General features: G+C 44.1%; 1 protein-coding gene across 1 annotated transcript; it reads left to right on the top strand.

The window, feature by feature from the left end:
• The first annotated feature begins 22,808 nt into the window (after positions 1 to 22,808).
• IVL (involucrin) lies at positions 22,809 to 25,692 on the top strand. The gene is made up of 2 exons (XM_066262102.1): positions 22,809 to 22,946; positions 24,579 to 25,692. Exon 2 carries the CDS (start codon positions 24,602 to 24,604, stop codon positions 25,343 to 25,345), a length of 744 nt encoding a protein of 247 aa, XP_066118199.1. The 5' UTR covers positions 22,809 to 22,946; positions 24,579 to 24,601; the 3' UTR covers positions 25,346 to 25,692.
• The last annotated feature ends 1,697 nt before the right edge of the window (positions 25,693 to 27,389 follow it).

The following is a 27,389-nucleotide window of genomic DNA, read 5'->3' as shown; positions in this document are numbered from 1 at the left end:
CAATGCTGCCATAAACATGGGGGTGCATTTCTTCTTTTCATACAGTGCTATGGTGTTCTTGGGGTATATTCCTAACAGTGGTATAGCTGGGTCAAAAGGCAGTTCAATTTTTAATTTCTTTGAGGAATCTCCATACTGTTTTCCACAGTGGCTGCACCGGTCTGCATTCCCACCAGCAGTACAGGAGGGTTCCCTTTTCTCCACATCCTCGCCAGCACTTCTTCTGTGTTGTTTTATTGATGAGTGCCATTCTGACTGGTGTGAAGTGATATCTCATTGTGGTTTTAATTTGCATTTCTCTAATCATTAGTGAAGTTGAACATTTTTTCATATGCCTATTGACCATCTGTGTGTCCTCTTTGGAGAAGTGTCTATTCATTTCTTTTGCCCATTTTTGGATTGGATTGTTTGTCTTCCTGGTTTTAAGTTTTACAAGTTCTTTATAAATTTTGGTTATTAACCCATTATCAGACGCAATGTCAAATATATTTTCCCATCGTGTAGTTTGTCTTTTTATTCTGTTCTTATTGTCTTTAGCTGTGCAGAAGCTTTTTAGTTTGATAAAGTCCCATTTGTTTATCCTGTCTTTTATTTCACTTGCCTGTAGAGACAAATCAGCAAATATATTGCTGCGAGAGATGTCAGAGAGCTTACTGCCTATGTTTTCTTCTAAGATGCTTATGGTTTCATGGCTTACATTTAACTCTTTTATCCATTTTGAGTTTATTTTTGTGACTGGTGTAAGTTGGTGGTCTAGTTTCATTTTTTTGCAGGTAGCTGTCCAATTTTCCCAACACCATTTGTTGAAGAGGCTGTCTTTACTCCATTGTATTTCCTTACCTCCTTTGTCAAATATCAGTTGTCCATAGAGCTGTGGGTTTATTTCTGGGTTCTCTGTTCTGTTCCATTGATCTATGTGCCTGTTCTTATGCCAGTACCATGCTGTTTTGAGTACAATGGCCGTATAATATAACTTGATATCTGTAAGTGTGATACTTTCCGCTTTATTCTTCCTTTTCAAGATTGTTGAGGCTATTCATGTTATCTTTTGATTCCATATAAATTTTTGGAATATGTGATCTATATCTTTGAAGTAAGTCATTGGTATTTTAATCAGTATTGCATTGAATTTATAAATTACTTTGGGTAATATAGACATTTTAATGATGTTTATTCTTCCTAACCATGAGCACGGTATATGCCTCCACTTATTCGTATCCACCCTGATTTTTTTTTATCAATGTTTTATAATTTTCCGAGTACCAGTCTTTACTCTCCTTGGTTAGATTTATTCCTAGGTACTTTATTTTTTTGGTTGCAATGGTAAAGGGGATTGATTCCTTGATTTCTCTTTCTGACAGTTCATTATTAGTGTATAAAAATGCCTCTGATTTCTGAGTATTGATTTTATATCCTGCCACCTTGCCAAATTCATTTATCAGGTCTAGTAGTTTTTTGACTGAGACTTTAGGGTTTTCTATATACAATATCATATCATCTGCAAATAATGATAGTTTTACTTCTTCTTTTCCAACTTGAATGCCTTTTATTTCTTCTTCTTGTCTGATTGCTGTGGCTAGGACTTCCAGAACTATGTTGAATAAGAGTGGTGAAAGGGGGCACCCCTGCCTTGTTCCTGATCTTAAGGGGATTGCTTTTAATTTTTTCCCATTGAGTATGATGTTGGCTGTGGGTTTGTCATAGATGGCTTTTTATCATGTTGAGGTATGTTCCCTGTATTTCCACTTTGCTGAGAGTTTTGATCATGAATGAGTGCTGGACTTTATCAAATGCTTTTTCTGCATCTATTGAAATTATCATGTGGTTTTTCTCCTTTCTTTTGTTTATGTGATGAATCACATTGATTGATTTGCGAATATTGTACCAGCCTTGCCTCCCAAGAATAAATCTCACTTGATCATGGTGTATAATTTTTTTCATATATTGCTGGATCCAGTTTGCTAATATTTTGTTGAGAATTTTTGCATCTAAGTTCATCAGGGATATTGGCCTATAATTTTCTTTTTTTGTGTTGTCTTTGCCTGGTTTTGGAATCAGAATTATGCTCGCCTCATAAAAGGAGCTTGGAGGTCTTCCTCTTGAATTTTTTGAAATAGCTTGAGAAGGATAGGAGTTAGTTCTTCTTTGAATATTTGGTAGAATTCACTTGTGAAGCCATCAGGCCCAGGACTTTTCTTTGTTGGGAGTTTTTTGATAGCTGTTTCAATCTCATTTGTTGTAATTGGTCTGTTTAGGTTTTCTGATTCTTCCAGATTGATTTTTGGATGATTATATGATTCAAGGAATTTGTCCATTTCATCTAGGTCAGGGGTCTCAAACTCGCGGCCGTGCGGCCCGCCCACCAATTTTGTGCGGCCCACAGACTAATGAAACTTCGTGGATTAATCTGCGAGCCAGTCTGCGGGCCGCACAAAATTGGTGGGCGGGCCGCATGCGGCCCGCGGGCCGCGAGTTTGAGACCCCTGATCTAGGTTGTTTAGTTTTTTGGCATACAGTTCTTCATAGTATTTTCTTACAATATTTTGTATTTCTGTTGTGTCAGTTGTTATTTCTTTACTCTCATTTCTCATTTTATTTATTTGAGTCCTCTCTCTTTTTTTCTTGGTGAGTCTCGTTATAGGTTCATCGATCTTGTTTTCCTTTTCAAAGAACCAGCTCCTGGTTTCATTGATCCTCTGTATTATTTCTTTAGCCTCTATGTCATTTATTTCTGCTCTGATCTTTATTATTTTCTTCCTTCTACTAGCTCTGGGCTTCACTTGCTGTTCTTTTTCTAGTTCTTTTAGATGCAGGGTTAAGTTGTTTATTTGAGCTTTTTCTAGCTTCTTGAGATATGCTTGTAATGCTATAAACTTCCCTCTCAGGACTGCTTTTGCTGTGTCCCATAAATTTTGAGTTGATATATGCTCATTATCATTTGTTTCTAGGAAATTTTTAATTTCTTCTTTGATCTCAATGTTAACCCATTCATTATTTAATAACGTGCTATTTAATTTCCAAATGTTTGAATGTTTTTCAATTTTTCTATTGTGGTTGATTTCTAGTTTAATGCCATTGTGAGCAGAGAAAGTGCCGGATATGATTTCAATCTTCTTTAATTTGTTGAGACCGCTTTTGTGCCCTAACATGTGGTCTATTCTAGAGAATGTACCATGAGCGCTTGAAAAGAATGTATATTCTGTTGTTTTCGGTTGAAAGGTCCTGAAGATATCTATTAAATCGAGTTGATCTAATATCAAGTCTGCTGTTTTTTTGTTAATTTTCTTTCTTGAGGATCTATCTAATGATGTTAAAGGGGTATTAAAATCCCCTACTATTATAGTATTGCTGTTGATCTCGCCCTTTAAGTCCATCAAAGTCTGCTTTATATATTTAGGTGCTCCTATATTAGGTGCGTAGATATTTATAATGGTTATATCTTCCTTTTGGATTGCTGCCTTTATCATTGTGTAGTGACCTTCTTTATCTCTAACTATGGTCTTTGTTTTAAAGTCCATTTTATCTGATATAAGAATTGCTACCCCAGCTTTTTTTCATTTCCATTTTCGTGAAATATTTTTTTCCATCCTTTTATCTTCAGTCTGTGTGCATCTTTTGATTTAAGGTGTGTCTCTTGTAGGCAGCATATGTATGGGTTCTGTTTTCTTATCCACCCAGCTACTCTATGTCTCTTGATCGGATCATTTAATCCATTAACGTTTAAGGTTATTACTGATATGTAATTATTTATTGCCATTTTTTTCTTTAAAACTGTATTCCTCTTTTGCTATATTCTTTTTTTCCTTCGATCTGTTTACAACAGGTCCCTTAGCATTTCTTGCAGCCTTGGTTTGGTTGCAGTGAATTCCTTGAGGGTTTTTTTTGCCTGTAAAGCTTTTTATTTCTCTTTCAATTTTAAATGATAGCCTTGCTGGATAAAGTAGTCTTGGTTGTAGGTTCTTGTTCTGCATTAGTTTGAATATTTCTTGCCATTCCCTTTTGGCCTCAAGTGTTTCTATTGAGAAGTGAGAAGTCATCCTTATGGGGGCTCCTTTGTAGGTGATAGTCTTTTTTTTCTCTAGCAGCTTTTAATATTTTCTCTTTATCATTTAGCTTTGGTATTTTAATTATGATGTATCTTGGTGTTGATTTCTTTGGGTTTCTCCTTAATGGAATTCTCTGTGCTTTTTGAACATGTGAGATGTTTTCCTGCCTTAATTGAGGGAAGTTTTCAGCTATGATATGTTTGAACAAAGTCTCTATCCCTTGTTCTTTCTCTTTTTCAGGAACCTCTATGATGCGGATGTTATTTCTCTTCATGTTGTCACAGAGCTTTCTTAGAGTTTCCTCAGACTTTTTGAGTCTCTTTTCTTTTTTCTGCTCTGCTTCCGTGCCTTTATTTATCATGTCCTCTAACTCACTGATTCAATTCTCTGCTTTATCCATCCTGCTTTTAATTCCTTCCATTGTATTCTGTATTTCAGATATTGTATATGTCATTTCTGACTGATTCTTTTTTATTATTTCAATGTCCTTTTTTATATTTGTTATCTCTTTATTTAGGTTTTCATAATGGCCATCTGTGGTTGTTCTAATATCTTTGAGCATCCTAACAATCATTATTTTGAACTCTGCATCTTGTAATTTGGTTATATCTGATTCACTTGGGTCCTTTTCTGGGAATTTCTCTTGGTTTATTTGTGTTGTATTTCTCTGCCTCCACATTTTCTCTTCACGGGAGTGGCTGTGATCATGTGCTCAGGTGCAGAAGCGTTGGTGGTCTTGGCCTTTGCCCCGCCCTCATGTGTGACATTATGCTTGGTCCTGAGGGCACTGGCAAGCACCTTTGCTCAGCTGCAGGTCTCTGCCTGTTTCCGGGCTTTTGCCCAGCCCTTGCAGGAGGAGCCCACTCGAGGAACTGCTGCTAGCCTTGGCTCTATCGCCAGGCAGGACTGCGTGCCCAAGCTCAGCTCAGTAGCGGCACTCCGCCTCTTCTGGGCTTTTGGCTCCACCCCCGTAGGAGGAGCTGGCTACCAAGTCAGACCGCAAGCCTGGGTTGCATGGGTGGGGCAAGGCTGTGCTCCTCTGCCCTTGCTCAGGGGCTGGTCTCCACCCTTTCCGGGGTTCCCGCCCTTCTCCCACAGGCTGGATTACAGGCTGCCAGCAACTGAGCTTGACCACTTTTGCACGCCCCCTTTCCCCCCAGCCGGGCAAGATTGAGCTTACACCTGAGCCCAGTGGTGGCCAGCTGGCTTCCCCCCCTGCCAGCAGAACTGCGCTGTTGTCTCCCACTGCCGCCCACCCTGCGGCGTGCCCTCAGCCGTGTGGGTGGGGACGTTGCAGTTCAGACCCTAAGACTCACTACTGTAGACCCAAAAGCTCCCTCCTTCTATGCGACTCTGCTCTGAATGCCATGGGGGAGGTTGTTTGGCTGCTCTCCTGCTTCCCTTTGCTGGTATTGCTGTTTCCAGGGCAAATATTCACTTCAGCTTTGGGGAGTGACTCGTCCCAGGGGTTAGGATGGCTATCTCCCAAAATGTTTCTCCCTGTGCTTCCTAGATTACACTCTCTTCCTGTTACTCTGGTCCTCTCCTCTCTCCCCCCATCCCCAGAAGCCCCAGGTGAGAGAGATGTTCTGTGCGGTCCCTTTAAGAAGGATCCTGGGTTTGAGAAATCAGACTCTTTCTCACAAACAGTATCCTTACTTGTTTCCAGCTAAATACTGTCCTTATGCCTCTTCTGGGCTCTGGGGCTGCAGGCTGGGGCTTTGTTCCTGGGGCTCCAGATCCTTTCCCCTCTGCTAAACTCGCTTCCCACCACGCAAGTCTCTCCCTGCTGCCGTTCGCTCCGGGGAGCTGGGCAGCCCTCTCCACATTTCCGCATTTCCGCTTTTCCTACCAGTCTCAGTGTGGCTTCTTCAGTGTTCCTTGGTTGAAGAGTCCTCTTAGTTTAGTCCAAAGTTGGTTTTTCCAGATGATAGTTCATAAAATTAGTTTGTAATCCACTTTGGTTCTGGGAGGTAGATGTTGGTACGTCCGCCTACTCCAGCGCCATCTTGTCTCGCCCTCATGGTGCATTTTTGATTGGTCACAGGAAAGCAACAAAAGATGATAGAAATGTGAAATCTGCACCAAATAAAAGGAAAACCCTCCCAGTTTCTGTAGGGTGATGTGGCAGCATGTGCGCATGCGCAGATGATGATGTAACACTGGGTATACAGCAGAGCAGCCCACGGCCATGCCAGTCAAGATGTTGGATGGTACAGAGGAAAGTTCAGTGTGTTCTGTGGCTTGCTAAATTCGAATTTGTGACCAAAGTGCAATGTGAATATCAGTGCGTTTATAACGAAGCGCCACCACATAGGAATAACATAACTCGGTGGGATAAGCAGTTGAAGGAAACCTGCAGTTTGGTGGAGAAACCCCATTCTGGTAGGCCATCAGTGAATGACGAGTCTGTAGAGGCTATACAGGATAGCTACCTATGGAGCCCTAAAATATCTCTGCGTGAGCCCACATCAAACTGCACTGAATAGGTATGAAACTGGGAGAGTTTTCCTTTTATTTGGTGCAGATTTCACATTTCTATCGTCTTTTGTTGCTTTCCTGTGACCGGTCAAATTTAAACCATGACTTTACGGACACACTGTATATGTGGAAAGTGCTACTGAAGAAAATAAACTGTGTAAAGGTGATTGGAGTGAGAGAAAGGGTGGCAGATTGTAATGTTAAATGGGAAGGCAAGGATATAACATCTCATTTAGAAGGTGACATTTAAGCAAAGACTTAAGAAATGAGAGTCATGGAAATATCTTGGGGAAGGTCACCCAAACAATACAAAGGCCCTGTGTAATGTGTGTGTGTTTTGGGCTAACCTAGACTGTGTCACAAACCAGCTCAACAAATAATTTTGCAGGTCTTGGGTGGGAACGGTGGAGAACTAGAAAATAAACACAGAAAGAAAAAGGATGGGATCAGGAGGCCTTCTGGTGGCTGATGGCCAACCAAAAGCTCCTATACTCCCAAAATCTTTACTTTTATAGTATAAAGCAAAGTCATTTGCAAATCAAAGAGAGCTCAGATACAAAGTCACATTTCTGAAGCAAAACAAGAATTGTCCCCAAAGCCCAAAAAGCCCCTCCACCATACATAATATCTTAACTTCACAAAACAAAGGGTAAAAGAAAACTGCTGCCAGTCTCTTCAAGAGACATGGGGGATGGGACGATTGGAAACACAGTTAAAATGGAGGTGTGTAGAAAGGCATAACCTTTAGCAACTTAAACAATCAGATCTGTGGGGAAGAGCTTATCCTTTTGGCTTAAGTCTTAAACTGCAAGGACTTTTGTCAGCTTGCAGTCTCCCACACTAGATGATGTGGATATCAAAAGGTCAAAAAAATTCTTGCTCCCCAAAAGGTTCCTGATTCTCCTGTTTCAAACCCCTCAGCGGCTGCCATTGTCCTCAGGATAAAGTCCAAACTCCTTCTCGTGGAGTACAAAGCCCTCATCAATACAGCTTTCATCTTCTTTTGTAGCTTATGTTCTTCTCCTTTCTCCTCCTCTGACCACACTAGCCTCTCCCCAACAGTATCCATGATTTTCCATATCCATATCCGAATGCCCGTTCGCACACACCTCCATGCCTCACTTCCTGTCCCCAGTTGCCATCCAAGTCTCAGTTTACACATCACTCCCTCTAGAAAGCATTCCTGACCCCCAAGCCTGACCCCACATTCTCCCAGCCTCTGGGTTTTGCCCTGCCGTCACTATCATCACACACTATTGACACTGTCTATTGTCTCTATATTAAAGTAGATCTTTGAGAATGTGAACTATATCTTATTGAGCTTATACACTTTACAGTTAGGACCAAGTCTGATAATACACTCTCATTACAAATGTGTGCTTTAGGCTTATGTTTTAGTTGATCAAATGATTGACTGTAGGTTAACTGACTAAAGAGCTCCCCTTTGACCGTTAGGAGATAAGAACCAAGAGGAGTCCTCTGTTTAGCCAGCAGGTGGTGTGATTGAGTCAGTCATAGTCACAGAATCTTGGGAGGACAGTGTCACAGAGGTTCAGAACCTCGGAATCTTGGCACTGGAAGGGAATAGGAACCATTGGCTTGTGATAGTCATGGACTCACTAGGCTGCTGAGGGAGGGTCATATCTGCTGGAATAAGTCCAGGGAAGATGGTTCTTATGAGAAGGCAAGCTTGGAAATCATGACTTGAGAAGGGACTGAGAAGAAGTGGCCAGACAGGTAATGCAAAGGAAAATTGTCATTGGGGTCTTCTCTTCATAGCTTGTTCATTTATTCATTCATTTATTCCTTACTTATTGAAGCCCACATAAGGTCACAGAATTTGTCAAATGCTGAGCACAGTGGCAAGGATGTCTTTTGAAATAAACTGACTAGAGGAAAAGTCAGACAGGGAAATCATAAAAATATAATGAAAAGTAGTTATATTGGGGCACCAACCCTATGGGTATGGGAAGTTTTCCTCAACGGAGTGATGTACTGAGATTTCAGGGTGGAGTAACATTAGTAAGAATGTGGGAAGGAGCCCGGGAAGGGGTCCCAGGCTGGGGAAGAACACACGCAAAGATTCAGTCAGAGGCAAGCAGAATTCAGCAGGGATCTGCTCTGAGCCAGTCTGACACATAAAAGCAACAGTGGCTGGAGACGAGACTGGGCTGGTGGCCGAGGTCAAAGACAGGTCAGCCTGCCATTCTCCAGGCAGCAGGACAATGGGGCAGTGCTGCCTCAGGAGGCATGGACGGGGGGGGGGGGGGGCACTGTGCTTTCCTTCCTTGTGCCTTAATGCACAAGACTGAGTCCTCACCTGCTTTTCAACTTTGATGTGGCAACCCCCAATTTAGGAATGGTTCCCAGGATCTGCCCACAGGAGTCATGTTCAGAGGGGATGTCTGTGGGAGTAGCCAGGTAAACCCTTGCATGGGAGCCTGGGGTTCCCGCTTGTCACCAGGGTGTAGAAATAGTCCGCCCAGACTATGAAGAATGGGGCTTAACATGCTGGACTTCTAAGTGGACAGAGGGCTCTGAACTGTCAATTCATGGGCATTTTCTGCCTTTAGGGGGAGAAAGATAAACCACAGGCACAGAAGAGGGGAAGAAGAGGAGAGAGAGAGAGAGAAAGAGAGAGAGAGAGAGAAAGAGAGAGAGAGAGAGACAGTGATACAGAGAGACAGGCAGAGAGAAGAACTCTCAGAGGGGACAAAAACCTTCACAGAGAAAACAACAAAAAATAAGGGGCTTGCCCCTCGGTCTCCACTTCTTGGAGCCTGGACTCAGGTCTGGTCTTTAAGGGGATAGTCAGGCAACAGAGAGACAGAGACAGATGTCAGGCTCCCTGCACACACTCACATGCCCAGATTCACCCCCCATAGCTTACGGGTGACCAAGCACACACAGACTTTCTGCCAAACAATTTAGAAGACCCTGAGGAGACAGAGGGACCCTGAGGAGAAAAAGAGCTGTACTTCTCCCTATTTTTATGCCGATATTTCTATTCTATTTCCTTTTCTGCGTGCCTCTCCTTTGCTCTACCTCTCACCTTCCTTGTCCCTTCTGGGCCATCAGGGCATCCACAGGGCAGATCTCTGCCATCTCAGCTTCTTCGCAGAGTCTCTTGACCTAGAGGGAGAGACTGTGTGACTTGTCCCTTACTTCCCCCTCTTAGGAGTCCTGGTCCAGGGTCCTGTTTTTGAAAGTAAGCAGAAACCTCTTCCTGAATGACAGAATCATTTCCTGAATAGCAGGCATAGAGTCACGAATGAACTGAGGCCAACACCCTACACAAGTCACTTTCCCCTCACAAGTAAGAACCTGCCACTGCTGCCCCAGTTCAGGCAGGCACAGAGCCAGGGACCTGGAATGCTGAGGTCGCCAGTTCAAAACCCGGGGCCTTAATCAGTCACAGCACATATGGGAGTTGATGCTTCCTGCTCCTCCCCTCTTCTCTCTCTCTCTCTCTCTCTGTCTCTCTCTCTCTATCTCTCTCTCTCTCTCTCAAGTGAATAAATAAAAAAAAAGTAAAAATAAATAAAAATTAAAAACCAGTTTGGGTCCAAGGCTTATCTGTAGGTGTTGGAAGCTGGTGGGTGGTGGCAATTTTACCTCAGCAGCTGTCACTTCAAGTCCCACACCCATCCTTCTCCACCCGATGACAGGGATCTGACAGACCAGGCTCCTCCCTAGCTGGGGTACATGCTCCATTCCCCTCCCTCTATGCCTCCAAGGCTAGAGGACTCTCCAGGCCTCAGCCCGCTGACTCCTGGTCACTTCCATGCTCTGTCCTGCTCTGAGGCCTCCACAGCAACTTTCATCCGTGTGCCACAGGAGGGACAGGGCGGAAACCATAGAGGGGCTGCCCCAGAGGCCACATAGGGCTGAGGTCTAGGAATCGTGCCAGGAGGACTTGGATTTTCTGGGTGGGAGGAAGACAGGTTGATAAGAAGCAAAGAAATAGTTGTTTTGTCTTTTCCTGCTTTTAGAAGAATCAGGAAATTATAAAAGTCTTGAATGATTGAGTTTGAAGAGAGCTACATAGTCCAGTTCATGCCTGCTCACCCCTCAACACTACCCCTGTAGAGACAAGAGGTACAGCTCAGAGAGGTGGAGAGAGCCGCCCTGCCCTGTGCCTTGGCAGGTGCAGAGCGAGGCCTGGACCTCGACCTACAATCCCGGGAACAATGTCCTTTCCATATTCTGTTGCTGTCATGTCCTCCCCAGCCTGCTGAGGGGCACAGAGTGAGATGATGCATTCAGAAAGGTGTCACTAATGGTCAGTCACCCTAAGTGCCAGACTGCCAGTGCACCTGGGTCCCTGTGTGCCACGACTGAGACCAGACCAAGCACATGCTCTGAACTAGGATGCAGCCTGGCTTGAATCTATTTATGAGCAACTGAGGCAGATCGCTGAGTTTCAGCCATCCTTGTGTGTAAAATGGGGTAAGAGCAGCCACTTCTTTGGCAGTCTGTGATTATTCATAATATAATGTTTATGAAGTGCTAGACACTGGACCCACACTCAAGCTACTAGAGGTCACAATCTGGTCTTTTTGTTTAAGGATGAAAAATGGCTACCTCGTGAGGAACCAGCCCACTGACATTTATGAAGGAAAGACTTGTGAACTGGCTGTGCCCTCCAGAGGTTCCAGCCCTTCTTTCCCAGCCTTGGTCTGAGTCATCTCTGAAGATGGATGAATGCTGGGGTTAAAGAAACGGGAACTGAAAACAGACAGCCAACTTTCCTTCTGACAGTGTCCTTCTTTTTCTTCTAGCCTTCTCTTCCAAAACTCAGGAAGATGTGCAAACAACCAAAATGAAACTCATGCCCACCAAAACCCCCCTGCCACCCGTCAAAACCCCTCAGCTGCCCACCAAAGCCCCTGGGTTACATTCAGCCCAACTGCTGCTGTTTGGAGCCCAAGCCTGAGTGTACGTGCCTTAATAAGGATTCGGAGCCCAATCCCAATCTGTTCCAAACTCAGAGCAAGAGCTCTGCAAACCAACAGCTGGCCAAAAGTCCAAATCTTGAGCCCAAGTCAAATAGCTTGGAGCAGAAGAAGCCAAACAAGTAGATTGTCCCCAGTAAGTAGATAGCCATGCCATCACTTGGTAAGATCTACATTTAGAAAAGCTGTTTCTCACTGATCACGATTTACCCTAGACTCTTCATAGCTCCCCACCCTGGAGAGGCCCCCACTTGGAAATGGAAGGTTGAACAAGCTGGAATCCTCTTTCCTAGTGGTCCTGACATTAGGTAGCACAAAAATAAAAGTACAATAGAAAGAACGGTGTCTCCCTTTGCTCCTTAAGCAGTAAAACCATCTTACCTGTCTGGCCTAAGTCCAAGAAAATGTTCTGGGTATGTCATGAAGGGCTGAGGAGCCAGAAAATCAGCATCCAGAAGCACAGGGCCTCTGCTGAGCCAGAGTTAGGGGACTGACTCATCTTGGTTTTCAAATGCAAGTCCTGCATTGCAGGAAGCCTTCGAGTCCCAGGCGAAGGGGGCAGTCAGTCACCTTAGGTGCAAGAATTCCAGAGCTGGGTCCTTGGGTACCACATTTGAGACCAGAATAAGCATGACCCAAAGGAGGACTGAAGTACAGGTAGAGCTCCCAGGACTCTGCAAAGCTCCATTCTGGTGCAGGCAACGGACTCGCACGCATTCAGTCCCAGAGCAGGGGGTTCAGCCTCTCTCTGGCTCCATTTCCTCAGCTGTGAAATGAGAGTAATGGTACTTACTTCAAAGGGTTTTTATCAAAATTACATGGGATAATTCATTTCAAGTACTTAAATAGGGTTTGACACATGGTGAATACGCAATTCAAACCTCTGTCACCAGATGCATATTTCCCTCCAATGAAACTACCATATTTCAATAATTTGTCATCTTCATTAATCCAGATGGGTAGAAGGAAATAAAGAAATCACCCTTATTCACAATACTCTTAAACTTCTATTTTTTTATACTGTATCTTTGGCATATAATTGACATATCACCTTTAAAATCTAATCTTTTCCTCATGATTCTCTCTGTCCACCAATCCTATGCCAAAATAACTCATTTACTTTTGGTCTCTATAAATTAGTTTTCAGTTTCAAGAATTTTATATAAGTGGAACCGTCCAGTGTCTATTATTTTATGCCTGACTGCTTCACTCAGCAAAACTACTTTAAGATTTAAACAAGTTGTTGCATGTATCTAAATTGTTCATTCTTATTTATTTCTGAGTAGAAAATGCCCTCATTGTATGGATAGACCACATTTTTTTATCCATTATTTAATTGATGGACATTTGGATTGGTTCCAAGTTTTGGCTATTACAAATCAAGTTGTCATGAATATTTGTGACAAGTCTTTCAATGGACATGTGTTGCCATTTCTCTTGGGTAAAGATCTAAGGGTGACTGTGTTCTATACTAGATGTATACTTTTTAAGAAACTGCCCGATTGTTTTCCAAAATGATTTTACCATTTTCCACTCCCACTGGAAGTACATGAGAATTCAGATTGTCTCAAATCTTTGTTCATATTTTGTATGCTCAGTTCTTTTATTTTTACGCATTCTAATAAATACACAGTGTTATTTCACTGCAACTTAATTTGCATGTCCTTAATGGCTGTTTATATTTAGCATCTTTCTGTGTGCTCATTTAGCTCATTCATCCCACGTAACTTTAGTGAATTATCTGTTCAAATGTCTCCTCCTTTCACTGAGCTGTAAATATAAATATATATATATTATATAAATTCTTGCCGCAAATCTTTTATTATTAGATAAGTTATTTGCATTTATTTTTTTCCAGTCTGTGGCTGTCTTTCATTCTTTTAAAGTTTTTGTTCGAAAAGTAGTCCTTAATTTTAATAAAATTCAATTGAAAGTTTCCATCACTATCTGAAAATAGAGTGTTTTTATGAAACCCTTTATAAGGCAAAATGGCATAGAGCGAAGATTATGTCCTGCTTTCCGGAAGCTGGGGTTATGCCACTTTTGAAAAGCAGGAGATACCTGTAGTTGATTTTAAAAAAATTATTGATCTTGTTTTTGGTTTTATATCTAAGAAATCATAGGCAGTAAAGATTTTTCTCCTATAAGTTAGATTTTGTAGAATGAAAGGTATAAAAAGGCTTAAGAAGGGAAGTTTGGAGGGGAATGTATTTATACCCAATTGTTCCAAACTATCCTTTCTCTACTAAATTGCCTTTTCATCTTTGTCAAATCAGGTAGCCATATTGGTTTGCACTCATATATATATTTTTAATTTTCTTTTAATTTAGAAAAAAAATTAACAGAGTGACATTGATCAACAAGAATACATAGATTTTGGGTAAACATCTCCACATCATCTTTTACTTCTTATTTTGTTTATTAACACATTTGTCTATCCTGACATATTGTCTTATTTACTGTAGCTTTATCTAAGTCTTATAGTCAAATAATAAGTGCTTTTATAATTTTTTACTTTTCCAAAGTTGCTTTACCTAGTCTTTTGCAATTCCATATGAATTTTAGAATAAAGTTAGTAAATTCTGCTGAGATTTTGATTGGGATTGAATTAAATCTATAGATTAAGTTGGAAAGAAATAAATATCTTAACAATACTGAGTCTTTCAATTATAAACATGAAGTACTTTTCAATTTACTTAGGTCATCTTTAATTTCTTTTAAGTTGTAACTTTCAGTGACCAAGTTTTGCACATATTGTGTTATATTTTCCCGAAGTAGTTTATAAACATTGATCATATGGAAAATATTTTTATTTCAGTTCCTAATTATTACTTTTAGTATGTAAAAATACATTTATTTTTGTATATTAAGTTTGTGTACTGTTTATTAGTTTTAATAGCTTCATGTAAATTCTATAGGATTTTTCTACATATATGATTAAGTCATCTAAGAGTTTTACTTCTTTCTAATCAAGATGCCTTTTTTCCTCTGCTATGTGAAGATGTTTCTTCTCTTCCTACTTTACTAAGAGTTTTAAATACAAAATGGATATTGATTTGGAAAAACTTTTTTTGGCATCTATTGAGATGATTATATAGTTTTTCTTTTTCAGACTGTTAATAAATTACATTGATTGATTTGTGAGTGTTAAAAAAATCTTGCCTTCCTGAGATAAACCCTTCAAGCTTAATCCTTCTTACATATTCTTAGATTTGATTTGCTAAAATTTTATTTTATTTATTTATTATTTATTTTTTTTGTATTTTTCTGAAGTTGGAAACAGGGAGGCAGTCAGACAGACTCCCGCATGCGCCCAACCGGGATCCACCCAGCATGCCCACCAGGGGGCAATGCTCTGCCCATCTGGGGTGCTGCTCTGTTGCAACCAGGGCCATTCTAGCACCTGAGGCAGAGGCCATGGAGCCATCCTCAGCGCTCAGGGCAACTTTGCTCCAATGGAGCCTCGGCTGCAGGAGGGGAAGAGAGAGACAGAGAGGAAGGAGAAGGGGAGGGCTGGAGAAGCAGATGAGAGCCCCTCCTGTGTGCCCTAGCCTGGAATCAAACCCGGGACTCCTGCACACCAGGCTGATGCTCTACCACTGAGCCAACCAGCCAGGGCCTAAAATTTTATTGTTTTGTTAATGATAATTGTTGGCCTGTAGTTTGCTTTTCTTGTAATGTCTTCGTCTGGTTTTGGTAGAAATGTAATGCTGTACTGAAAAAATAAGTAGTCTCTTTCCAACTTTTAGATATATCAATGAAATAAAAACAGAATATCAATGAAACAGAAATTGGTTCTTTAAGACAATTGATAAAATTGATGAATGCATTAGCCAGAATGATCAGAAAAAAAGATAGGACATAAATTATCAATACAGAAATGAGAGGAGTCACCTTACTACAGATTCTATAGATCTTAAAAATAATAAAGGTATTTATCAACTTTATGTCAATAAATTTAAAAACATAAATGAATTTCTTAAAAGAGAAAAACTATTTCATTCAAACACAATGAACCATCTGAAAGCTTCTAAATTAGTTAAAGAAATTATATTTTCAATTAAACACCTGTTCCTAAGGAAACCTCTAGGCACCAATAGCTACACTGATGAAGTCTACCAAACATCTAAGGAAGTAATTATACCAATTTTTCACAAGTTGCTCCAGAAATATAAAGGAATACTTTCAAAGACAGAAAACTCATATTAGGAAGATAACATACTAGAAAGACTTCAATGTGTCTTAGAATTCCAGTGCAGCTGGTCTCCCCTCTCCTCCACCCAACACTACCTCCACTGCCCTCTGCTTGGTTAAGCCCTGGAGGCGATGTTTATTTGCTTTGGTTCCAGGTGTTGCCTATTACAACTAAAGCTGCCTTTCCTGACTACTCTCTTTAAAATAAAGGACATCCCCTCCCCTAGCGCTCCATAAACCTCTTTTCAGTCCTATTTTTCTACATGGTATTTCTGACGGGCTTTAGATTCCAGGTGTGTGTTTATTTTACATGCCATCTGCCTTCCACACTGGAAAGAAAGCTTTAGGGAGGTGGGGGTTTTGCCCATTTTGTTCAATGCTGTATTCCTAGTGCAGTTGAACAAAAAATAAGGCAAAAGGTGCAAAAGGTATTCTTGGCAAAGAGCATGGAACACAACACGGCACCGTGGTGAGTAAAAGTAAACTCAGACCCGGACCATGCCCAGACCTGCTGCTGACCCCATTGTGATCCTGCCCTCTCTACTGTGTCATCCTTTGGAAAGCTAGGGCTGAACTCCGTGACCATGAAGACCCCTCCAGCACCAGTTTTCTCAGACAGGGATCCTTAGCTGGGGAAAGAGGTGGTTCTAGGACGACTGGGGCCGAAGCTCCTGGGAAAGGTGCTAGCGGCTGGGGTACAAGGGAAGGAGAAGGGTGAGGCTGGGACTGAGCAAGCAAGGACTCATCTGTAACAGGAGATCAGGGCCGGCTTTTCTCCCCCTGACCTCTCTCTCCCCTTCCGGCCCCTTCATCCCCCTCCAAGCAGGCTTTCTTGTAAAACTTGAGTGGCAAGAAAATAACATTTCAGCCCGTCCAGCAGTTTCTACTTGCTTGTCTTCTGGTTCACAGCTTTCCAGTTTCCCCCGTGCCTGCCTTGGATGCTTCCTGGGGGCCCGGAGGGTCCTAGTGTCCATTGCACTCAGTGTACATCTCTGCCTTTATTTATACATTGATTTACTTATTCAAATTTTTGTTTATTGATTATAGAGAAAGGGGAAGGGGGAGAGAGAGAGATGAAAAACATTAATTTGTTGTTACACTTATTTATGCATTTGTTAGTGGATTGTTGTAGGTGCCCTGACTAGGGATCGAACCCACAACCTTGATATATCAAGACAATGTTATAGCCAACTGAGCTATCCAGCCAGGGATGGACATCTCTGCCTTTAGAGGTGAAAAGGTCAGCTTGGTAGCACAGATACTCACGTCACGCTTGATTGGAACACTGCCCAGCCATTGCTCTGCGCTGAGCCTCAGCTCGGCATCTATTCAGTGCAGGGGGTTGATGGAGTTAGTGGATGAGGCTTGTGTAGTGCCATGTCTGGTAAACAGCAGATATGAAAGTTTGTTTCCTTTGCATTATCCCCAGGGAGACTCTTGCAGCCCTGGTCTGCTCACATGCATATCAATGCATAGGCCAGTTAGTCGAGTAAATGGCCTAAGTTGCGCCTATCAATTTCTGTACCTGTCTCTCCATCAGATGGAAGTTTCCTGCCTGAGAGCAGGAGCAGGTTTATACCTTCTACAGACTGAAAGGGGAAATAGTAGGTCAGGGCTATCTCCAGGACACTAGTCCTACTGGAGCCCCAGCAGCCAGCACTTTCCCTGAGTGTGGTTTGATGGAGGGGGCCAAAAGGAGGTATGTTCAGGAGGAAGAAACAGGTCCTGATAAAACAGAGCCCTGTTAAAACTCTAGACCAAGCCAACCCATCCAGAGCCTAGGTCAACTGGATAGCTTCCTGACAAATAGTCCACTATATGGAGAACAGATGAAGTTAGAAACAGATGAAGTTAGAAAGGCTGGGGCTTCTCTGGGGCTCACTCAGCAGAACCCATGGGATGCAGGGAAATTTGGGCAACTAATTCCTTTTGGCAATAATCTCTTCTCCAGGACCAGATATGTGCTCAATCCTTTCCCACCTCAACACACATACACAAACACCCGTACTCACATACACTTATGCACACACACACTAATACACACAGACACACACACACAAATATACACACCCATGCACACACAAACACATATGCATGCACACAATTCCAAATGCATCTACATGGCCTCTGCAACCATTTACAAGAGTAATTTAAAGAGCAATTTCTCCTCTCAGAAGGCAATTGACGTAGGGTCAAATGTTCCCCACTGGTCCTTAATTATCAGGGAGGGAGAAGGGAGGAAGTGCAAGCCAGGAGGCCAGCCAATTCCTGGGCATCCTTGCCTCCTTTGACTTGTCTGGCCATTGACCACACTTCCGGGGAAGGCAGCATGGCTGGACTTGGTCCCTTTCTCTCCTTTTGTTCTGCACCTGTTTCTTCTCTCTCTGCTTTCCCTCCCCTATCCCCTCATCCATAACTCTGTCACTCTTCCTGTCTACCCCCTACCTAACTGGGCCCATCCCTGCTGCCGTTATCTCCCTGAACCATGCCTATGGAGTCCTATCCATGTGTTTTTCACTAATCATTCCACATGCCATGCACTGGCAGAGCCACAGTCTGTCTCTGGCTCTGTGTGGCTGCCTGTGTTCTACCCTGTTACCTAGATCTCTTTGTCCACATCAAAGTTAGACCCAAACTTCTGCCTCTCTTCTGCCCACACAGGCCCCCAGACCCCTTCGTGCATATCATGGTGTAAGAGTGCAAACCCACTGGAATTCCTCAGTGGGCCCCACCACTCAGAAACAGTCATTGCACACAGGGCCGCCTGAGCACAGAGGACACATGTCCCAAGGTTGAGCTATGGTGTTGCCTGAGGCCAGCAGCAGACGGACTGGAAAGAGAAGCCTATGGAGGTCAGGAACATGATTTCTGTCCCCACTCCCCTCCCAGGCAGTGTGTGCCTTTAGCGCTTAGGGGTTTTCATTAGCAAAATGAGAACGTTAAAGCTGATGACCTTTGACGACCTTGCATCCTTCAATCTCTATATTTAGGCAGGTAATACAAGCTGTTCCATCAGCAAACACTGGCCGTGACTTCCAGCAATAAAACAGTCAGCTTCTGAGTACAATCTATGTGCTAACCACATATATTTGCTCACCAAATATTTACAGAAATTGGAGGAGCTATTCATATTTTCAGGACAAAGAAACTGAGGGTCATAGAGATAAAGCAAATTGCCCAGTAAGAAGAGGTACAGTAGAATTTATACCCAGGCCTGTCTGATTCTAAAGCTGGCACCCATCCTGAACAGTCAGATTCCTCCAGCTGGAATTGGGTGAAAATAAACCTCAACACCACCAGACTGGAAGAAGAGCTCTCTGTTTCCCAGGCCTATGAGAGTCATCCCAAGGGCATTTTAGCTGAATCTGAGCTAAGGAAAACTGGCCCTTCCTCCAGAAAACCCAGAACTGACTTCCTTGAGGCAGTCAGTAAGTAACTTGGTTCAGAGTGGGAAGATGTCAGGGTTGGAAGAGTTCTCCTAGTGCAACCTGCCACATAGCCGTCAGATGCTCAAGCACCTGGGAAGGAGGCTAGTGGGGAGAGAGCCCCCGGAGGGAGGTCAGGATACGTGAACTCCAGTCCAGTTCTACCACAGACTCACCGTGCTTGGGCTACTCATATCCTTTCTCTAACTTCAATGCCCACCTGTCACAAGAGGGGACAAACCCTGGGGGAGGACAGAAAAATCCCCGTGCATTTTCCAAGGCCCCTCCAGCTCAGACATGCTGCTGCCTTCCAGTGCAGAGAATCAACTACAAGAAAATCTGATTTTCCAAACAGTGAGCCCAAGAGAGCAGGCATTCTGCCAGCTGGCGGAGAGGACACTGAGCATCTCCTTTTACCACTTCAGGAGCTGGTCATGCCTTTGCTTCTCTTGCTGCATCAGAAACAGAACTGGGACGGGCCTTCTGTAGTGAGCAAAGTAAGAGCTAACACTGGGGACTGGAAGTGGGACCAGTCATCCCACAGGCCAAGGAGGGGAAGCCAGAGGAAGATCTAAAGGCAAATGGACCCTGGCTGGATAGCTCAGTTGGTTAGAGCATCATCCCAAAACACAGTGGTTGCCAGTTCAATCCTTCTCAGGGCACATACAGGAACAGATTGTTGTTCTTCTCTCTCTCTCTCTCTCTCTCTCTCTCTCTCTTTCTCTCTCTCTCTCTTTCTCTCTCTCTCCCTTCCTCTCTCACTAAAATCAATAGATAGAAATTTTAAAAAAATTTCTCTAAAGGGCAAATGGGCACATCAGATGGACATGCACTGAAGCCCTGAGAGGAAGAACCAGCCTCTTGGCCTTTTTTGTGGTCCCATCGCCTTCCTTGTCTTGTTCCCTCCCAAGCAGCAGATAGCAGATGGGCACAAACGGCCAATGAGGAACAGAGGCTAGGTTCAGGAGGCTATGCAGAAGGACTGTGAGGACTTGGGGCATTTGGAGAGGTGACTAGTGCAGGTTCAGACTGAGACATGTAGACAACAGTGCCCTGGGCAGAGGAGGAGGTCTATGGGGAGAAATCAGAGGTCATGGCTTCAGAATGTGGGGGCACTGCCTCACTCAGAACAGCCTAAGCATGCGTGGCTACTCAAGATGGGAGGAAACATAGACGTCTTGACCCAAGTCACATTCCCAGGACCATCTGACATCACCCCATATTGTCAACTAAAAGCTGTTCTCAATGCCCTTCACCCCTACTACAATGAATGCTGTGATAAGTCCCCTTCTCCCTCGACAGCTAAGGAACAGTTCAAATAGGTTGCCTCACTGAGAGAAATAGCAACAGCCAGGGCCTCCTTGGGCTAAAGAAGATCTGAGGTCGAGCTGGGGTCAAGGCCTCTGCAGATGTCATAGGATGTGAGCTCATCCTCATTATGGTGGGCAGAGCTGGACAGTTACCCTTACCTATCGTGTGGACCCTATGAGGTCACTCACATAGACACTGAGGGAATCTTCCCAATGTACAAGCATGTGTGGCCCCCACATAGGGCAACCTAAGGGCAGAAAATGGGGCATCTGAGACCTTTAAAAAATGCTCTAGCTTCTCCAAACCCTGCCCTGCACACACACACACACACACACACACACACACACACACACACACCCCTCAGCTTCATATTCCTCTCTCCTTCCCACACCGTAACTTTGCCCAGTGGCCAAATGCTCATACACCCTCTCCCCCCCCCCCCAAAGCTCTAATTATTCTGTATGAATCAGAGGGCATGAGGCAGATCTGGCAGCTAGATACAGTCCTGAAAATCTCATAAGACTGGTGTGACTTCTGGGAGCCAGATCTGCTGCCCTGGGACTGACTGTCAAGGGTTGGGGAGAGGCAGATTCCTGCCATGTGAGGTCAGTGGTAGAGCTCAAGGCCATGGGTGCCCATGTGAGGATGCCTGGTTAGTTCCTCCTGGGCGGGGTAAAGGGGAGAACTTCCCTGCCCCCAAAATGACACAGTCCCTATACTATGGAGGAAGCAGAACGAGGTCCCTCGTGGGCTCAGGGAACAGAAAAGAAATGAGGACAGGATAGACTTTCAGATGTAGGAGTCCCTCCAGCTCTCTTTTCAGACTGAGCCCAAGGGGCATAGCAAAGTTAACACTGTGAACTGATCTATTAGGGGCTGGAAGGAAAGTGCCTTTTGGGAAATTCATGAGGAATCATGAGTTTCTCAGAAATAACCTCAGAAATAAGTATGTGTCTTCATGATGCTTTAGTAGCTCTCTCTCTCTCTCTCTCTCTCTCTCTCTCTCTCTCTCTCTCTCTCTCCTTGATTAGGTTGTAGAGAGTTTAAGTAAATAATGCCCATAAATAGGCTATTAACCAATCATAAAAAGTATATCACAATTCAGTTTTGTTTACACACACACATATTACATTAAATTCTTGACTAGTAGTTATCTGTAGGTGGTGAGATTCACTGTTCACTTATCCCTTCATTTAATGTTTGTAGAGCACTGATTCTATGTTGTGGTTATGATGGGTTCTGGGGATGTGGTGGAAGACACAGCAGGCAAACCAGCCTTTGCCTTATGAAGCTTATTCTCCAGTGAGGGATAGGAAATAAACAAGTGACCAAATGCAAATAAAAGAGCCTTCAACTGTGATGTGAAGTGAAACAGGAGATAACCCTGTGGATGGGGTAGTCAGGGAGGACTCTCTGGCAGCGCCAACACTCACGCTGAGGCCGAGACACAAAAACCCAGGGGTCTGGGGAGCACTACACCCTGATGGGGGAGCACTGAGCTCCACCTGGGAACTGAGGACCCTCAGCCAGAGTTTCTGACACCATGGCAGTGAGTTTGGATTTTATTCCAGGTGCACTGAGTCATCACCAATGCAGGGGAGGGATGAGCTGCAATACCCACTTCAGAGTACGCTCTTTGTAGAGAATAGTTTGGAGAAAGCAATGGATGATTTGATTTTATCGTTACACCTTCATCCATTTTCAAAAAATATATAGAAAGCATTTGTTTTAGCATCATAAAAAGCAACCTTATTCTGTATATTGTGTATTTAATGCCTGTTTTCTGGCCTAGAATGGCCTGTGCTTTGGAGTTTCTATGAGTTTTTATTCTTGGGAACTTCTGCCTTGGACAAGAGGTCTGGCCAGCCTCTGGCACATAGGAGACTTCCATAGCCTTTTGCTTGCCCATGTTGGTCCTAAAGTCTTCTCCCCCTGAAGACAGTTTATTGCCTCACAGAATAGAGTGATAGATAGGTCCTGAAAGTAGATGGGCTGGGGATTAATGGCCAAGGGGATCTCTAGTGACTCAATCTCTTCACAAGAAGTGTTTCTTCCCACCTTTACACCACACAGCCTGGTCTGGACTTTCCAGAGAGACACATAACCTTCCATTTCTTGCCCTTGGAAATGAAGCTCTCAGTCTAATAATTAAGATAAGCCCATTTTACAGATGGATTGAGATTCAGAGATGCTTGGCTGAGGTGGTAAAACAATAGGAAAAGGGGACCCAGATCCTGAGCTGCTTTCCTCATCTCCCTGGGCCCAGATCACAAGTAAGATGGCAGTTTCTGAGCACTCAGAGCCTTCTGGCGAGGCAGGAGCCCTGTCTGTGAAAAGGGGCCCCGAGGGGTTATGTGCTTTAGGTGCCTGTGATGAGTCAGGGAGGGCTAGAGGAAGTTGACCAACTTCAGTGGTGAAACCAGTCCATCTCCTTCAACCTGGGAACGTGGCCAGGTTGGTATAAAGGGTGCCTGGCCCCTGCTCAGTTCAGCATTCCACAAGAAGCCTCTCCAGCCATCCCTACCGTGAGCTTGGTAAGTGTTAGGCAGCAGAAGCAGAGTTGGGACCCAGGGCCTCCTGCAGGCCAGAAATGTGGTTGGAGTGGCTAGCCAATGTGGGTGCAGGTATCACTCATAGACTGGGTTCAGCTGAATTATCTGTTTTTCCGAAAGGACTCAGGCCACTGTGATGAGGGGTAGATGCCATAGCATGGAAACAGAACAGATGACAGTCTCCCCCTGTCCTATCTTTTCTTGGGACCATATTTTGGACTTTGTGTTTGTGTTTGTGTGTGAGAGAGTGAGAGTGAGAGTGAGGGGAGGTAGGAATAAGATGGGAATGCAAGGGGAATATGGCCAAATTCTTTCCTAAAATTGTTTTATATTGACTGTGATTTTTCCTTCCTTATAGGTATAGGGGCTTCAGAAAAATTCTTGTAACTCTTGGTTCTGTGGCAAAAGAGAAAGCTTCAGAATGAGGAAAACCTTTTTTTCTTTTCCAAGTGAGAGGAAGGGAGATAAAGAGACAGACTTCCTCATGCACCCCATCTAGGATCTACCCAGCAACCCCTGTCTGGGGCTGAGGCCATGCTAGCTACTGAGCTATTTTTAGCACCTGAGGCAGAGGCTCCATGAAACCATCCTCAGCACCCAGGGCTGAAGCTTTCAAACCAATTGAACCATGGCTGTGGAAAAGGAAGAGATAGAGAGAGAGAGAGAGAGAGAGAGAGAGAGAGACAGAAAGAGAGAGAGAGAGAAAGAGAGAGAAGGGAGAGGGGGAAGGATGGAGAAGCAGATGGTCGCTTCTCCTGTGTGCCCTGACTAGGAGTCGAACCTGAAACATCCACACACTGGGCTGATGCTCTACCACTAAGCCAATCAGCCAGAGCCAGAGAAAACTTTTTATTTGTAGAAACCCAAGCATAGAATGAGCAGGAAAATCCAACTTAAAAATGGAGACTTGAAAGAGCCAGTTCCGCTCTCAGCAACCTTGCAGCTCCTCTCAGCCCCCCAGCACCTTTACCTGAGCCCTGGGCTGCAGCTAAAGCTCAGATGTCCTGAGAGAAGGTAGCTTTGCATTTGAACAGGCCAATAGGCTCATGTTAAAGAGGAGATAGCTGAGGCACAGAGGGACTAAGTTTCTTGCCCAGCAGCAGCATACAGAATTTCAGTGGAAGATTTAACCAACACTGTGTCATGTGACTCCAATCCAGGGCTCATGCCATGACCTCTCATGTCCTCTCCAACATACTACTTCTTTCCAGGACTCAGGATTCCTCCAGGAAACCTTTCTTTCTTAGGAACTTACCTCTTTCTGTTGTAATCTCCAAACTCTCCTCTCCTCCTTTTTTGATGAAAGTCAGAAATGAAGAGAGACAATGATGAGTTGTGGGCAGGAGGTGCAGGGACACCCAGCCCACCTTTGTAGAGCAGCTCTGGGGGCAGACCTCCCTCAGGAAGACGGAGGCTCCCAGGAGGGCCTACCTCCACCTCTCGCTGTTACTACCCCCACTCTCTGTGGCCTCTGGAGAATGACAGACAGCTGGAGGTGGTGGGAGAGTGCTTGGCTCCAGGGAGAGAGGGGTCCTAAGAAACTGGGCACTGATTTCTGTGGAATTCATCTACTTCCTCTCTTCAGCCACTGCTGTGACCCCTCCTGTCTTTCAGATTGACCTAAAGCAGCTTCTAAGATGTCCCAGCAAAACCTTCTGCCAGTGATCCTGCCTCCTTTCCTCAGTCAGGAGCCCCTTAAGCCAGTTTCTCCTCCCACGGATACCCAGCCGGAGCAAGTGAAGCAGCCGACTCCACTGCCTGTCCCATGCCAGGAGGTATCCTCTGAGCTGCCAAAGGAGATCCCCTTGGAACACAGGGAGAAACACACAACTCCTGTGAAGCAGGTGCCTGAGCAAGACTGTGAGCTACAGCCTGAGAAGCTGCAGCAGGAGCAACAGCATCTGGAACAGCAGCAGCAGCAACAAGAGTCACAGGAGCAGGAACAGCATCTGGAACAGCAGAAGCAGCAGGAGCAACAGGAGCAGGAACTGCAGCAGCAGCCACAGGAGCAGCATGAGAATCAGGAAGCAGAAGACTTAAAGCAGCAGCTAGAGGAGGATAAAGCACAAAAGGAGAAGGAGCTAAAGGAACAGCTGGAACAGGAGAAGAAGCTACTAGACCAGCAATTAGATCAAGAGCTAGCAAAGAGAGAAGAGCAACTGAAAAAGAAAGAACAGCTTCCGGAGCACATGGGGCTGCAGGAGAAGCAGCTGGAGCCAGCAGAACAGCAGGAGAATCAGCTGGAGAAACCTACATTTGTCCCTGCTCCTGGACAAGTCCAAGAGACCCACACAATCCAGCCCCTGAAGGAAGAAGTCTTGCCTGCTGTAGATGAGCAGCAGAAGATTCAAGAGGTGCAGTGGCCTCCTAAACATAAGTAACCACCCCCGGTATCCCAGAGGCCCTCAGACCATTCCACACAAGTGGAGAGAGAGCTGAGCCAGTGCCCTTACTTACCTCAGACCTCCCAGTGTGGATAGCCCACCTCATCTGTAAACCTGCCTGACCCTGGCCTTCTGAATGTCTCTGTGATAGAGTGGGGGAGAAGGGGGAAGTTATAGCCCAGCACCTATTCATAATGACTTCAATCCCACCCAATCTCAATCTCAGGTGGCCAGAGCCTCTGCCTGAGGACAGTTACTACAGTAATTGTGACTTCATCCCCAGTATTAGAGCTGAATCTGTGAGTGTGTACAATGATACAGAATAAATCCTGGAAGTCCTGGAATCTTGTGTTCTTTTTGGCTTTTGTTCCTGTCTCTCACTGTATAAAAACCCATATGTAGGTCAATGGTTGCAACTGACTGTCTTGGCCAACTCCCAAAGGAGGATAAACATCTTGACTCCTCTTTAAGTTTGCTCCTCAAACCATCCAATACTTCAATAGCTTCTAAAAACAAAATCAAACCAACACCAAACCAAAAGATAAACAACTTCATCATGCACCTAAAAGCAACACTTGCTAGTCATGAAGGGGGAATAAGTTATTTTGGTTGGAGGAAGAGGATCTAGCCATCTCAGCCCGGCACTGCCTTACACACATGGAACCCAGTCTTAGCCCATGGTCAAGGGGATGGGTGGGGAGTGGAAGCTCCCTCTGGGTTTGGTCCCTTCCTGGGTTTCCTCTTTGTAAAATGTCCTCATGTTTCCCAAGAGTCTATGGACTGACTACTTGGTTAAGAAAGATTTTAGAAAAGCATTAGAAGCAGAATTGGGCAAGGTGGGAAGAGGGGTGACTCCCAGGACAGGTCTCTGAGGGGGAGTGTGACAATTCACTAAAGGAAATAAAAGTTGGGCAGGCTTAAGTCATAGAAAGCCATATTTCTGGAATTGGCTAGAAAAATGTAAATCTAAGGTCTCTGTAGCTGTTACTCTCTCTGGCATTTCTGTAGATTCAGCTGTCATCATTCACTTCTTCAGGATGTGGCACTCCCTCTTTCCTGGATAACCAGCCTTTAGCTATTTAACTGCATCATCTCAGGCAGTTTGTCTCAAGTTACCCAAAGTTATTTTACCATAAGCATGGAGATATGTCAGGAACATTTTTATTGAGACTTCCATAAGCACCCAAACAAAATGGGTCTGAATGGCATTTAGCATTCCTCCTCCCACTCAACTCCAGCAGCACTTATTCTCTTACCTCGGTAGGTAGTCTCTCTTTGGAGAACGATACTATCATCTGTGCATTCACCTAAACTGGAGATACTGTCGTCATTCCTCACTCCTCTTCCTCCCTAACCCCGACCAATGATCAAGTTCTTGCTATCACTACACACACCTCTGAAGCTTGGACTGAGATTATTTTTTACCAGAACTATTGCAATGCCTTGTAGCTGGTTTTCTTTACCTCCTGTCAATATACCCCACAATCTACCCATCACATAGAGGACAGGGTGTTTCACTTAATTCCAATCTGACCACATCACTCCTTGGGTGAGCACTTGTCAGTGCCTCTCATGACTTAGAGGATGAGAACAGAGGCTCAAGTCCTCCTAAGAGGACAGGAGTCTGGGTAGAATAGGGTTAGGAGGGAGGGAGATTGGGGCAAAGGAAGAAGTAACTAGAAACACCCAGAATATATAAAAAAAATTATTTTGAATTCTTAGGTTTTGATTTTTTTGTTTTTAATTTGCCTAAGTCTTTTATTTTATTTTTTTATTAATTTTAATGCAGTGACATTGATAAATCAGGGTACATATGTTCCAAGGAAACATCTCCAGATTATTTTGACCTTTGATTATGCTGCATACCCCTCACTCAAAGTCAAATCATCCTCCGTCACCTTCTGTCGGGTTTTCTTTATGCCCCTCCCCTCCCCCAACTACCTCCCTCTCTTCCTCGCCCCCTCCCCAGCCCTCCACCCACTCCCTGTTACCATCACAATCTTGTCCATGTCTCTGAGTCTCATTTTTATGTCCCATCTAC

Source organism: Saccopteryx bilineata, chromosome 2, assembly GCF_036850765.1.
Source record: "Saccopteryx bilineata isolate mSacBil1 chromosome 2, mSacBil1_pri_phased_curated, whole genome shotgun sequence".
Classification (NCBI taxonomy): Eukaryota; Metazoa; Chordata; class Mammalia; order Chiroptera; family Emballonuridae; genus Saccopteryx; species Saccopteryx bilineata.
The sequence above is the reverse complement of the archived record's forward strand: the minus strand, read 5'-3'. Positions and strand labels throughout refer to the sequence as shown.